General features: G+C 46.5%; 1 protein-coding gene across 6 annotated transcripts in view; it reads left to right on the top strand.

Moving 5' to 3' along the window:
- Nucleotides 1-15,194, top strand: part of zmiz1 (zinc finger MIZ-type containing 1) — a 274,950-nt gene extending 259,756 nt beyond the window's left edge. For all 6 annotated transcript variants that reach the window (XM_033012937.1, XM_033012939.1, XM_033012940.1 and 3 more), the window contains 7 exons: nucleotides 370-475; nucleotides 2,748-2,908; nucleotides 3,920-3,987; nucleotides 5,183-5,251; nucleotides 7,445-7,692; nucleotides 9,463-9,626; nucleotides 11,476-15,194. In XM_033012937.1, coding sequence (XP_032868828.1) covers nucleotides 370-475; nucleotides 2,748-2,908; nucleotides 3,920-3,987; nucleotides 5,183-5,251; nucleotides 7,445-7,692; nucleotides 9,463-9,626; nucleotides 11,476-11,583 — 924 coding nt within the window. In that variant the 3' untranslated portion in view covers nucleotides 11,584-15,194. The remainder of the gene's footprint in view (nucleotides 1-369; nucleotides 476-2,747; nucleotides 2,909-3,919; nucleotides 3,988-5,182; nucleotides 5,252-7,444; nucleotides 7,693-9,462; nucleotides 9,627-11,475) is intronic.
- The last annotated feature ends 73 nt before the right edge of the window (nucleotides 15,195-15,267 follow it).

The following is a 15,267-nucleotide window of genomic DNA, read 5'->3' as shown; positions in this document are numbered from 1 at the left end:
GCCTGATAAAAGCTGGGAAGCAACTGGTTCACCTCCCTGATAACAGCTGGGAAGAAACTGTCCCTGAATCAGGAGGTGTGCGTTTTCACACTTCTATATTTTTTGGTTTGCTTTGGAATGAATTGCTATCGAAGAGAACACAGAGTGCTGGAGTAACTCAACGGGTCAGGCAGCATCTGTGGAGGACATGGATAGGTGACGTTTTGGGTCGGGACTCTTTACCTCGTGTCTCTGCTGTAGGTATGGATTTATAGTTTATGTATAGAGTCATCTCTGGGTGAGTTGTCCAGCAACTTGAGGTCACTCTAATTTCTGCTGGAGATGAGACTGATGCTGTCCTGACCGACCTTGTATGCTGTCTTCTTTCAGTCGCACCTGTTCGTACTTCAGTTGGTGCACAGACCGTCGGTCCGATCCGTCCTGCAAGGCTTGTTGAAGAAGAGGCTTCTGCCCGCCGAACATTGCATCACAAAAAGTAGGTCCCTGCAGCTGAGATTCCTGTTCTTGTGAATGAACGACGGGGCTAGTGACAGCTTCACCCGAGTCCACATCGACCACCCACTCACACTAGTAGTTCTATGTTATCCCACTTTCTCATCCACTCCCCACACGCAAGGGGTGATGTATAAAAGTTTAAAATCAACATATGTTAAAAATGAAACTAATATATAATTATGCACCCACCATAAAATCAAAAAATGTGTAAATCTAGTACGCGTGGGATCGCAGAATGACACAGGTGGGATCTGCACAAATAGAAACATAGAAAATAGGTGCAGGAGTAGGCCATTCGGCCCTTCGAGCCTGCACCGCCATTCAATATGATCATGACTGATCATCCAACTCAGTATCCCATCCCTGCCTACTCTCCATACCCCCTGATCCCTTTAGCCACAAGGGCCACATCTAACTCCCTCTTAAATATAGCCAATGAACTGGCCTCAACTACCTTCTGTGGCAGAGAATTCCACAGATTCACCACTCTCTGTGTAAAAAATGATTTTCTCATTTTGGTCCTAAAAGACTTCCCTCTTATCCTTAAACTGTGACCCCTAGTTCTGGACTTCCCCAACATCGGGAATAATCTTCCTGCATCTAGCCTGTCCAACCCCTTAAGAATTTTGTAAGTTTCTATAAGATCCCCCCTCAATCTTCTAAATTCTAGCGAGTACAAGCCGAGTCTATCCAGCCTTTCTTCATATGAAAGTCCTGCCATCCCAGGAATCAGTCTGGTGAACCTTCTCTGTACTCCCTCTATTGCAAGAATGTCTTTCCTCAGATTAGGAGACCAAAACTGCACCCTGTTCAGTATCAGGAACCTTTCTTTTTTTTTTTTAATTTAATACAGACTCCATTTTCACATCAGCATGCATTTTCTATTTCTATTTGTTAAAACACACACCCTGACACAGGGTAATCTCAGCCTCTTACACCTGACTGAAGAATAGTTTGGTTTACAGATACAGCACGGAAACAGGCCCTTTGGCCCACTGAGTCCATGCCGTCCAGTGGTCACATGTTCTATGCTATTGAAAAGGTTCACCTTAAAAATAGACAAAGTACAAATTCTTAAGACCATACACAGTATTAATTTTAACGTCTGACGGGTGTGGACCTAGAGACCCAGAGGCAACAGTTTTACATCTGTGTACGCCAGCAGCACACACACAGAAATACCAGAAAACGGGGATTAATATACCTACAGACTTAATACCAATTGCATGAGGTAATGTATCAGGAATCATCAGCCACCTCCAAATATGGAGTTGTTTTTTACTCTTGGCCAAAGGCCAGTCATCCCAATGGCATCCTCTGGCCCCTTCTTATCTGATTAAGCTCTTCAACTTACATTAAAAACTTGTAAGAGAGCTGTGAACTATTCAACTTGCATTTAAAAAAAACCTTGTCATGATGATTTTGGCCAAATCCCATCATGCAACACAATTGGCTTTTTACACCAGGAAAGCCTAAATATGACAACAATCGATTACACTAAAGGGCCTGTCCCACGAGCATGCGACTCCATGCGGCAAGCGCGACCTAAAGGGCCGGTCCCACCAGCATGCGCCTGCATGCGGCAAGCTAACGTAGTCGCTGAGCCATACGGCCTCGCGGGGCCGGTCCCACTTCGATCGCCGGAGCCATATGGTGTTGTGCGGAGCTAGTCCCGACATCGCGCGGGGCTCCGAAAACTGATCGTGTTTAAAAATTTCACGCGGCAACGGCCTGCTGGCCCTTTATGTCACGCTTGCCGCATGCAGGTCGCATGCTCGTGCGACAGGCCCTTAACTCTTTCACTATCCCACTTTCTCACCCACTCCCTACCAATGAGAGGCAATTAAACAGAGATGGACAATTAACCTACGAACCTGCACGCCTTTGGGATGTGGGAGGAAACCCAAGCGGTCATCGGAAGAGCGTGCAAACCCCACACAAATAACACCCGAGGTCAGGATCGAACCCGGGTCACTGGCGCTGTGAGGCAGCGGCTTTAACCGCTGCGCCACCGTGCCGCCCTGGTGAAACAACACTCGAGGGTTATCGTGGTTTTTGGAGAGACTCCCACATCAGGATGGGCTCAAGAGCTGTTGCACTGAATTGAAAAATGACTCCTGGAATCTCTGGGCGACGCTGGCAGGGAGATAGTTGGTTAGTCGGCTAAGCTAGATGTGAGGGAGTATTGTGAGTGTATCTGTGTCTGTGCCTGGCACCACAGTTAACCCCTTGCCTTCCGCCTCGTTCACCAGTAAAGAGGAACTTCAGCAGCGTGGCAGCATCCTCCGGTGGGGCCACATTGAACGGGGAGGATGGAGTGGAGCAGACGGCCATCAAGGTGTCTCTGAAGTGTCCCATCACCTTCAGGAGAATTCAACTTCCAGCAAGAGGCCATGATTGTAAACATGTACAGGTAACCAAACTCACCTCTTGCCCTTTGGTGTCTGTGTGTGTGTATGTGTGTTGAAAGGAGGTATTAGCCAGGGATCGACTTCTACCAGCACAATCCTATTTGTAAGTGTTTTAATTTAGTTTCGAGATACAGCGTGGAAACAGGCCCACCGGGTACGCGCCGACCAGCGACCCCGCACACTAACACTATCCTACACACACTGGGGACAATTTTTACATTTACAAAGCCAATTAATCTACAACCCGTACGTCTTTGGAGTGTGGGAGGAAACGGAAGATCTCGGAGAAAATGCACGCAGATCACGGGGAGAACATACAAATTCCATACAGACAGCACCCGTAGTCAGGATCGAACATGGGTCTCTGGCGCTGTGAGGCAGGTGTGTGCGTGTGTGTGCGTGTGCGTGTGCGTGTGTGTGCGTTTGTGCGTGCGTGTGTGTGTGTGTGCGTGCATGTGCATATGCGCGTGTGTGTGCATGCGTGTGTGTGCGTATGCGCGTGCGTGTGCGTGTGTGCGCGCGCACGCACACTCAAACATACACATCAAAACAATGACAAAAAAAGCAAAAAAACACGGGAGAAAACTATATATATATATAGATACACACACTGATTTAATTTTTTGTTTACTATAGAAACAGAAAATAGGTGCAGGAGTAGGCCATTCGGCCCTCCGAGCCAGCACCACCATTCAATGTGATCATGGCTGATCATCCCCAATCAGTACCCCGTTCCTGCCTTCTCCCCATATCCCTTGATTCTGTTAGCCCTAAGAGCTATGTCTAAAGGTTGTTAGTCTGTTCTTCTTCTTAGGCCCCCTTGGGTCATGGCTGACCATGGGTGCCTCCAGGGTTGGAGGACTCCAGTCGTGTTAGACTGTATATATTGTTTATAGTGAACTATGATCACATATTCTGTTGTGCTGCACAAGTAAGAATTTTGTTGTTCTACCTGGTACTTGTGGCAATGAAACACTCTGACTCTTGGCCCTTGTGTTCCCCTGCCACCGCAGTGCTTTGATTTGGAATCGTACCTACAGCTGAACTGTGAGAGAGGAACCTGGCGATGTCCTGTATGCAAGTAAGTGACGTTACTTTGGTGAACCTTGAGAAATGTTCGCCATTGCCCATGGGCGTTGCTCTGGGGTAGTGTTACCAGTGTCGTTATGTTGTATTTAATCCTGGGGCATAATGGGACCCCGACATTACAGTCCTGTGAGCTACATTTGTTTCTTAAATCATCCCTTAAAATGCAATGTTAGTGTCGGACCAGTGTCAGCTGATCGCGGTCAATGGTCACAATTATAGACCTCCCACTGTGATTATAGAACTCTCACTGTTCAGAGATGCAACGCTGAGGCTCTATAAGGCACTGGTCAGGCTGCATTTTGAGTACTGTGAGCAAATTTGGGCCCCATATCGGAGGAAGGGTGTCCTGGCTCTGGGGAGGGTGCAGAGGAGGTTTACAAGAATGTTTCCAGGAATGAATGGGTTAGCATATGATGAGCGTTTGTCGGCACTGGGCCTGTACTCGCTGGAGTTTAGAAGGTTGAGGGGGGACCTCATTGAAACTTACTGAATAATGAAAGGCCTGGATAGAGTGGATGTGGAGAGGAATGATTCCACTAGTGGGAGAGTCTAGGACCAGAGGTCACAGCCTCAGAATTAAAGGGCCCTGTTTTAGAAAGGAGGTGAGGAGGAACTTCTTTAGTCAGAGGGTGGTTGATCTGTGGAACTCATTGCCACAGAGGGCTGTGTTATCCCACTTTCTCACCACCTCCAACACAATAGACAATAGGTGCAGGAGTAGGCCATTCGGCCCTTCGAGCCAGCACCGCCATTCAATGTGATCATGGCTGATCATCCCAAATCAGTACCCCGTTCCTGCCTTCTCACCATATCCCCTGACTCCGCTATTTTTAAGAGCCCTATATAGCTCTCTCTTGAAAGCATCCAGAGAACCTGCCTCCACTGCCCTCTGAGGCAGAGAATTCCACAGACTCATGATTTTTTTACTTCCATATTTAAATTCCCCAGCTACTCTCTGTCTTTAGATCAATGTCAGCAGTGAGTCCCATCATGTAAAATGTTTCTGTGCCCACACTTCCTACTGATCGTAAGCTGGGGATGCTCTAACAATGGGAACAATTTCTCCCATTCCCCCAACCCTCTCAATATTGGGTGGGGAACCATCCAATGATTGCAGAAAATATCGTAACAGAATAATGATTCTGCTTTCAAAGAGTCATTAATAACATTCTTTTCACTCACTGCAGTAAAACAGCACTCCTGGAAGGTCTTGAAGTGGATCAATATATGTGGAGCATCCTTTCCAATATCCAAAAGTAAGTTTGATCTTGATTCCATGTGTATCTTGCAACCTGTGGGTATTTAGATAAGTGTAAACAAATGCGCATGCGTTTTATTTCAAATAATGACTTCTCTGTATCATGAATTCCAATTTTTAATTTCGAGTAAGTCTTGTATTTGTGTGTTCGTGCTCAGTTTATGAAGTTCGGCTCGTTCGATGTTTGTTTTCTGTGGAATGGTGTTGGTAATTCTCTGCATTTCCCTTTTAAGAATACGGTTTGCATTGCCTCTTTAAGAGGCCCGTGGTCTTCTCGGTAGTTTGTGTGTGGCAATGAAGAAACACATTAAAATCTAACGTGCGCCATTAGATCAGAATAATGAATCACAAATATGTGGGCTGACTCAATTGGAGTTGATTTGTTCTACTGGAGAGACTAAAAAGTCACATGCTTAGAAGATTTACACCATGGCCAGGACTACTAAATCTCATTTCTCTCTGCTCCATTCTGCAAATTCCCTACATCACAGTCATCCACATTCCTAAAGGGCTGCCCCACTTAGGCGATTTTTTAGGAGACTGCCAGCGACGGTCATAGTTGTAGCGGGTCGCTGAAAAGCCAGCGACTGGACCCCCCCTTCGACAATGTCTACCGCCTAGTCGATGTCAAGCTATAATAATAATAATAATAACATGATTACTATGGCAAGGTACCGACAACCCAATCGTTGCGACTCAAGACGTCCACCTACGACCACACCTACAACAGCCTACGACAATCGAAGTCAACCTACGTCCACCTGCTACAAGCTACGAACCTGTCGGCGACAACTGAAGACCATTATCGCTGGTGCTGGCTTCGGTAAATTCCAATGGAATTCACCAAAACCAGCACCAGCGACAACCTACGTCATCCTGGCGACAACCCACGGCAGCACCTGCGTCAGGAGAAGTCAAGCTACGGTCATTGGCGTCAAGCCCACTGTCGCCGAAAATATTCAACATTTTGAAAATCCAGCGGCGACCAGAAAGACGCTACGACTTTGGGCGACTGAGGAGACGATTCGCGGCTAAAAAATCGCCTGAGTGGGACAGGCCCTTAATTCGAGGTGTCACTGCTTCTTCCAATTTCTGGCACTAAGACAGAAGATCCATGCTCATTGTCGACATTAGACTCTGGAAATGTTTCACTACAATGTTAGGAAATTATATCCTGCATGCTGATGATAGTTTTCTCATTTCCCCCCCCCTTGTGTTTGACTTGATTGTGTTCATGTCTAGGATTATCTGAGCTGCTGGGATAGCAAGCAGAACAAAGCTCCTCACTGCACCATGCTACAATTGTAAACGTAGACCAGAGATAAAACTCTGGGTGCTGTAGTAATTCACGTGTTGTGAATAAAATTATCTTTATTGGCAAATACAACTGTTAAACACACGGGCGTTAAGTGGGAGCTCGAGCAAGGTCCCTGCTGCTGCTGTAGGACACACCCACCAAACTCAGTCACGTGACCGTCCCAGCTCTCCTCAAAGAACCTATAGCGGAGCAAGATAGACCACTGCTGCTAAATGAAATGGGCTGACGTGTAGTACGCAACGGAGCGGAACGTGGGCCTTTTTTACATCCATTTCCGTAACCCGACCCGACCCGACTCGCAGTGTAATCAACGTTGCGGGGGAACAGTTTGTGTTCATAAATTAAAATTCTGAAATTGAGGAGAAGATTTTTACCAAAGAACTTTTATTTTTACGGGGATGTTTCCGTAACCGGCTTCCGTCTCCGCACTAGTATCTGTGCTCCGCTACGGGATCTTTGGTGCGGAGACGGAAGCCGGTTACGGAAATAGGGCCTTAAATTACCCCATGAATCTGCCCATCACCGTACTACGTATTTTTCTTCGAGTGATCTATCTTGCTCGCTACAGGATCTTTGGTCCCTGCTGCTGCAGTGGGACACACCAGCCAAACTCAGTCACGTGACCGTTCCAGCTCTACTGACGAGAGTTCGATCTATGTGGCTAAGCCACCAGATGGCGCCACAATGCAAACAAAACCTTTACAGTGTATCTCGGTACAGGCGACAATATTAAACCTGAATAAACCTAGCATGAAATGGCTATTGTTTACTCGATAAGACACCATTTTACGACCCAAATGGAAGCATATATTTCGGTATCGCTACACTTGCTTGTAGTTGGTTAAATCTTGTTTGTTTTTTGTCCCACCTCAGCTCTGAATTTGAAGAGGTGACCATTGACCCAACGTGCAGCTGGAGGCCAGTTCCACTGAAGTCCGACATTCACATCAAGGATGATCCCGATGGTCCTCTGTCCAAGAGGTTTAAGACAATGAGCCCCAGCCAGATGATAATGCCCAACGTGATGGAGATGATCGTGGCCCTTGGACCGGGTCCGTCGCCCTACCCATCCCTACCTCCGCCACCAGGAGGCAACAGCGGCAATGAGTACGGCAATCCGGGTAAGTCTGGACTAGATTAGTGATACAGCGCGGAAACAGGACCATCGGCCAGCGATCCCCGCTCACCAACACTATCCTATACACACTAGGGACAATTTACATTTATACCAAAGCCTATTAACATGTAAGGCTGTACGTTTGGAGTGTGGGAGGAAACCGGAGCACCCGGAGAAAGCCCACGTGATCACGGGAAGAACGTACAAACTCCGTACAGATAAGCACCCGTAGTCAGGATCGAACCCGGGTCTCTGGCGCTGTTACGCTACCGAAACTGTACCGCTGCGCCACCGTGCCGAGATACGGCATGGAAACAGGCCCTTCGACCCACCGAGCCCATGTTATCCCAATTCCGCATCCACTCCCTGCACACCGAGGACAATATAGAATTCACAGCAGGCGATTCACCTGCGAACCTGCACGTCTTTGGGATGTGGGAGGAAACCGGAGCACCCACACGGTCACCCGGAGAACGTGCAAACTCCACACAGACAGCACCCAAAGTCAGGATGGAACCCGGGTCTCTGGCTCCGTGAGGCAGCAACTCCGCCACAGTGCCGCCTTTAAGTTTTACAATAACGTTAAACTTTCCTCCCCATCCATACATATCATCAGCATTGCGTTTCACCAGCTTGCTGGGGTATTGAAAAAAGCTGTTGTGAAGAGATCCTTTTATTTTATGTTCTTTTTAGCCCGGGTATTTGTGCAATTTTTTTATTTTTCATTCTGCCGGTGAATATGTGTCTTTTGTACGTGTCAAAGCATTAGTATGAGTGTATTTTGATTGTTGACATCTTGTACCCCTGTATCGCAGAAATGAGCATTAGAGGCCAGCCCCGTGAAACCCTGGCTGAGATCCTAGACTTATATCCTCCCTTTGATAGCCAAAAACTCAACAATGGGTTTAGCCACATGTGTAGAAACAGCAGATTGTGTTCATAGACACTGGAGTAAATCAGTGGATCAGACAGCATCTCTGGAGAAAAGGAATAGGTGACGTTTTGGGTCGAGACCCTTCTTCTGACTTCAGACCCGAAACGTCACCCATTCCTCTCTTCCAGATGCAGATCTGTCCCGCTGAGTTACTCCAGCTTTTTGTTTCTATCTTCAGTTTAAACCAGCATCTGCAGTTCCTTCCGACACAGATTCTGCACACCGTCCTTCAGGGAGATTGCAAGCCACTACAAAGGGCAACATAGTCTGAGTTACAAAATGATTTGAAGGAGTATCCACACTCTGGCATGTCGATCAGAGACCTCTGGCGTTGGGGACGAAATTCAATTCCATCCAAGAAAAAAAAAACGTAGCTTCCTTTGAGTAAAGAGAGTGGGATAAGAACTGGAATTTGTGTTTTTTGCAAATCTACAGGAAAGATCGAAAAATTGGTGTAACTCTTCAAGGTAACTGTGAACTGAACAATGTTACATGAACCCATTCAATTTAGTCGCCCTCTTAATTAGTTCACAATGGTATGGAGTAACAAAGGGGCATATGATTTGAAGAAGGGTTTCAGCCCGAAACGTGGCCTATGTCCTTCGCTCCATAGATGCTGCTGCACCTGCTGAGTTTCTCCAGCAATTTTGTCTACCATATGATTTGGATCGATGGGCCGAATGGCCTTCTCCTGCACCTATTGTCTATTGTCTATTTTCCCGTGCTATTGGAGGGGACTTGCTGTGTGAGATGCACCCTGTGCACTGAGGCCTGCCAGGATGCAGATTATTGGAGAATCCGGACTTGTTTAATAACACTGTCATCATCCTCCCCCTAAAGGTAACACTTACCCCAGCCACGGGAACTTTGATTTCCCACACGGCAACCCTACTGGTGCTTCTATGAACGACTTCATGCACGGGCCTCAGTTATCACACCCACCAGACATGCCCAACAGCCTTATGACTCCTGACAAGCCGCTCAGCCACTCCATGCCTGACCAGGTAAGTGGAGCCTTCTGTGTGTGTGTCTCTCCCTGTGTTGCATCTGCACTGGCGATACGTTCAGCCTGCGAGGTGACCAGGGAGGGTGGGGAGGAGGGGGGTGGGGGGCGATGAAGAAGTGGGTGGGCTGGGGGGCTATATATATTTTTTACAACTGTTCCAGACTGCTATCAATACCAACACAGGACAGGATTATAGAGAACAGATAACAACTGTGTAGCCAGGACAGTGAGAGACACAACTAAAATCCGGTTTCACATAAACAGTGACATAGAGAGTGACTCCCAGACAGCTAAAATCCTTCCTAACTAATTCCCTGCCAAGATTCCTGTCTTTATAGAGTCGTAGAGTGATACAGTGTGGAAACAGGCCCTTCAGCCCAACTCGCCCACACCGGCCAACAATGTCCCAGTTACACTAGCCCCACATGCCTGCGCTTGGTCCATATCCCTCCAAACCAGTCCTATCCATGTACCTGTCTGTTTGTGTTTGAGTTTGCAGTGCGGTTTGGAATGTTTCTATGCAGCACTGACATTTTTCACCTGCTTTGTTTTATTTCCTCTCTCCATACAAATCTGGTCTGCTTGTGTATGTGCTTATTTCACTGTAACGCCACTGCACCAACAAGGAATACCAGAGCAATTCGCACTTTATGTTGTCTAGACGGTGCAAGCATCCCATTGCTTTGTCACTCTTGGGAGACACTAAGGCAGGGGGGGGCGTGAGCTGGCGTGCCACGTCCGCAAATCAGTTTAGTTTTATTGTCACTTGTACCGAGGTACAATGAAAAGCTTTTTGTTGCCTCAGGGGGCGGTGGAGGCCGGTTCAGAATCAGAATCAGAATCACACTTTATTCGGCAAGTATGTTTTGCAACATACGAGGAATTTCATCGGCCAGGTCAGTCATAAAATTAAAAGCAACAGGTCACTCAAAAAAAACCCCACATTTTAACATGAACATCCACCACAGTGACTCCTACACATTCCTCACTGTGATGGAAGGCGAAATAAAGTTCAAGTCTCTTCCTTTTGTTCTTCCCCGGTCGTGGGCCTCGAGCCTCCGTTGACGGGATGATCTTGACTCCCGGAGCCGGCGGCGTTCGGGCCCTCTGCGTCGAGGCGATCAAGCTCCCGCACCGGGGGGATGTCAGCTCCCCCGCGCCGGGCGATCGATCCTCGCGTCGGGGCTGGTCGAACCTTCCGTGACGTTGGAGCTCCCGACTAGCCTCACCCGAGACTGCGAGCCCTTGTTGGTAAGTCCGCAGGCCGCGGTGGGAGCGATCCCAGGCAAGGGATCCGCTCCGATGTTAAGTCCGCGCCCCGCGGTGGGGCTCACGACAGTCCGAGGAGGCCTCCAGCTCCATCGATGGTAGGCCGCAGATCCCGGAGAATGTGATCCGAAAATTGATCACATCTCCGGGAAGGTAAGGGCTTGAAAAAAGAATTCCCCCATCCCCTCCCCCCTCCCCCCCACATAAAACAAACCGAAGAACATTGAAACAAACTTTTAACGCACTAAAAAATAACAAAACGAAAGACAATATGAACAGACTGTCGGCAGGGCAGCCAACTCCCCTGTGCCACTGGTGGTCCCTGGATACTTTCAACAGAGAGCTAGATAGGGCTCTTAAAAATAGCGGAGTCAGGGGATATGGGGAGAAGGCAGAAACGGGGTACTGATTGGGGATTGTCAGCCATGATCACATTGAATGGCGGTGCTGGCTGGAAGGGCCGAATGGCCTACTCCTGCTACACCTATTGTCTATTGTACTGAGAAGGAAAAGTTGTATCATGCGTTGGACTTGATTTCATTGAATGTTTGTGTTTTTGTTTTGTTTATTGTTTGCAGCTTATTCCAGAATTCACAAATCCAGATGAGCTGCTGTCCTATCTTGGCCCTCCTGACCTGCCCAGCAATAGCAACGATGACCTTCTCTCTCTCTTTGAGACTAACTGAGAGCCCGTACCTTCGTCCGTCCATCCGTCCTTGCAACGTGAGGCACTCGAGAAGTCAGACACCCTTTTCTGCAAGAGTTCGTACACTAGATGAAACGGTGCACTACAGGCTTCTGTTCCTTCCGGAATGATCTTCATACACACTTCCAAAGACTGCGAGCAGTGTGGGCAGAGGGGGCCAGGAAGGAAACTTCTTGGGACCGCACAGCAGCTTCACACGTTCTTCATCATCATTTTTTTTAAAAACAAAAAAAACCTCGTATCAAACCAGTCTTGAGAGCAAATAGGAAGAATTCCCAGCGCCCGGTGCTAAATTTGAGAAAGCACCATGAGGAAGAATTCACCTTGTAGGCCAGTCCCCCATTATGTTCTACACCTCCAACACCCCACCCTTATCTCCTCATCCCATCTCCCACCAAGCTAACTCTTCCACACAGCGGGACCCATGAGAGGAGCAGATGAACTGAGGAGTAACGGGCATCAAGTATTCAGGTCAGAATGCAACTCCAAAGCACAATACCACTGACCTGGATATCAAATTGGGAAAACAGTGACTGGGAAGTCGTGACTTCCCCAGCCGACAAGTCTTCTGATTTTACCTGTACAGAGATTTTTTTTTCCCCCCCCCTCTTTCCTTTCTTTTTCCTTGTTCGGCAATGTAAGGGACCGCTGACAGCCTGCAAGTTGCAATGCTGTCCTGAGGTGACTCGCTGATACATTCTGCCAAGCCAGCATTCTGTCCTTCCTAAGAGGATGGATGGGGGGGGGGGCAGATCTCGGTCTTCTACTGATGGCCTGCGGCAGTAACGACAAGCCCCTGGACGAACCCTAGTGAGGAACAAGCTGGTGAACCAGACCAGGTCCATTGGTAGACTGTTGGCAGTCTGTGCCTGAAGGCATCGGAGGCATTTTCCTGGTTTGTGCTTTCCCTTAAAACACGAGGTCCTCTTCTTGCCAGCTGGGGATTTGAACCCAGATAGAAATCGTGTCGTCGCGAGGAATCACCAGGCTGGTGCCTCCTGCCTCGCGCCACTGAACGCTGCCCACTTTTGCCGTTGCAAGCCACCACGTTATGTGCATGAACCACCTCCGCTCCACCGGGGCCTCGTTTCGGCCCGGCGTACCTTTCGCAAAAACAGTGTTGTACAGTAATTGTCTGACAAGAAGGGGGAAAATAAATCTGCATGTATGCGCGACAACATGCATGCAGTCCATCCACAGTCTGTCCCTTTGTTACGTCCACCAATGCAGCAGCACGCTCTCCCGCAAATTACATGCATTTAGAACCCGCGACACTATAACTGCTGCAATGTTGCCAGTGTCCGGGGAATTTGTTGCATTTCCAGATAGTTGTTATGTTTTGTTTTTTAAATTCATTTTTTATTCTTATCGAGCTGATTTGTTTTGTCTTCAACTTCAAGTTTGCTGCCGGAAGCTTGGACTTTCATCACCAAAGTCACATTTTGTTTTATTGATTTTTTTTTTGTTGTACTCTCCGCACGTCTTGCTCCTCCTCGAAGAAGAGGCTTCCTGATCCATTGGTTACCTGCTGTATGTGCATAGTAATGTGTGCTAGTTACAAGTACTCTCCTGTAGATATTAAAATGAATGACTATTTGCCTTTGCTAGTTGCAGTTTTGAATCGGTAATCTTCACTTAGAGAGTTGCCATCTGAGGTTTTTCCCCTTTCTCATGCAAAAGACAATGTTCAATGTTTTAAACTGGTTACTTTAAAACGCGATTGTAAATACCTTTGTGAATATTTTAGACTCGTCTTTGATAATATTCAACATTTTTCCGTGACCAGGAATGGTTGTCTTTTCCTGTGCTCTTTGAATTGTGGTCCTGTTTTCAAAGAGCATTCTTCCACAGTGAAACATTATCCCTGCAAACATGCGAGAAAAATGTACAACCCCTTTCGTGCCCTCGTACTTATTAAGCCTGTTCAATGTAAGTAGAGGAAGGAAGACATCACTAGTACAATCTAGCTGGCTTCTGTTAAACGAGTGACGTGTTTCATTTGCTGGGATTATTAGCGGTTTTTATTATGTTTTCTTACTCCGTTTTCTTTTTTGCGTTCTTTTCAACTGGAAGAGTGATTGCTAAATGCCGTCTCTCCTGTTGGCCTACTTATTAAATGTGGAAAGTGTATGACAGACTGTGTAATTTAAAGGTACTTTGCAGGAATTTATACTGCTAAACGTGTCGATGGGCAAGGTGTACAGACAGAGCGAGGGAAGTGAAAATGATTTTAAACATATGACGGTAAACATGTAATTGGGTTTTGAATCGGACGTGAAGGTTCTTAGCATATTGGAGTAGAATTGTTGATAAATATCCCATCTTTATACTATGAGACTTCATTGTGAGTGCCCAGATTATAAATCTATATCAGCCCTAGATGGTTACATGTGGAACTGTATCAACATCTAGCAACAAGTATAAACAGATACCCTTGAGATACCTGTTTCCCCTCGTGATGGGCTTGAGTTGGCATGGCAGGAAGAAACCATTCCCTGCCCATTTGCTTTTGTCCTGGCTTCTGTGTGTGTGACTGTGTGTGTGTGTGACTGTGTGTGTGTGTGTGTGTGTGGACATGATGCAACTACTTTCTGCATTTCCCATTTCAATTCTTCCCCCCTCCCCTCCCCATTTTAAGAGCAGCCAGTCTCTCGGTCTGGTAGGGTACTGGTAGGAACCTGGTTATTTGAAACAGCTACAACAAACCATCTGGGATGAGTGAAAGAGTTTCCAGTGACAGGCAATGCACTGCCAATGATTTTTTTTTTTTCCTGAAAAAAAAATTCTAACATGTTGTAATGTTATTTTAAAACAAAACAAAAAAAAAAAAAAACCGGCTGGTGACTGAACACAGGCATGTTTGGTGTTGATTATTTTTTATTAAAAGCTGTTCCACATGCGTGATCTCCATGGTTTTACAACTCTATCACTGTTGGCGATCTTCGGGGCCCTGCTTGGACTTCGGTAAGGACATACAGCGACGGAGAGCATAATTCATAGCCGGGTCTGAGGGATCATGTGTACATATGTAAATGATAAAGGGAGATGTGTTCAATGTAAAGAGAAGTACATTCGCTTTCCTGAAATGTGCATTGTCGCAACCACCTTGCAATCCATCCGAAGTGACTGTGTGGGAAAAGAATACTGTTTGTTATCTTACGTGAAGACTTTGTGTTCATTCAGCTCTGTAACATACTCTGACCCTTCAGATGAAACCTTTGTTTTACCTACGTGTAATATCTAGCTTCAGTGTATTATCTAGTAGATCACCTGCATATTTTTAAGGTGCTACAAAATTAATGAAGAAAAAATGAGGGGGGGTTAAAAAAAAAAACAGGATTGTAACCAAATTCATAGTTTGTACAATTTTTGATATGGTGATCTTTCAGCAGTTCAAAAAAGGTACAATCTCCCGTCACTTGCAAAAATGGCCATTTTTTTTCCCTGTTTGTACATTGTATGTACAATCCAATCATTTCACATTTCAAACCTGGTCAGAAAACTAATTGTGATTTTTAGTCTTGCAAACTGTATGTAGCTAGATGATGTGACAACCTAATATTTATCTAATAAATATGTATTCAGATGAAACTGTGTACAACTGTTTTAATTTTCATAATGCAACAGGACTTTGCGATAGATTTGGTTTAGTTTGGCTTATTGT

This window comes from Amblyraja radiata, chromosome 37 (genome assembly GCF_010909765.2).
Source record: "Amblyraja radiata isolate CabotCenter1 chromosome 37, sAmbRad1.1.pri, whole genome shotgun sequence".
NCBI classification, from domain to species: domain Eukaryota; kingdom Metazoa; phylum Chordata; class Chondrichthyes; order Rajiformes; family Rajidae; genus Amblyraja; species Amblyraja radiata.
This window is presented reverse-complemented; position numbering and strand designations above follow the sequence as displayed.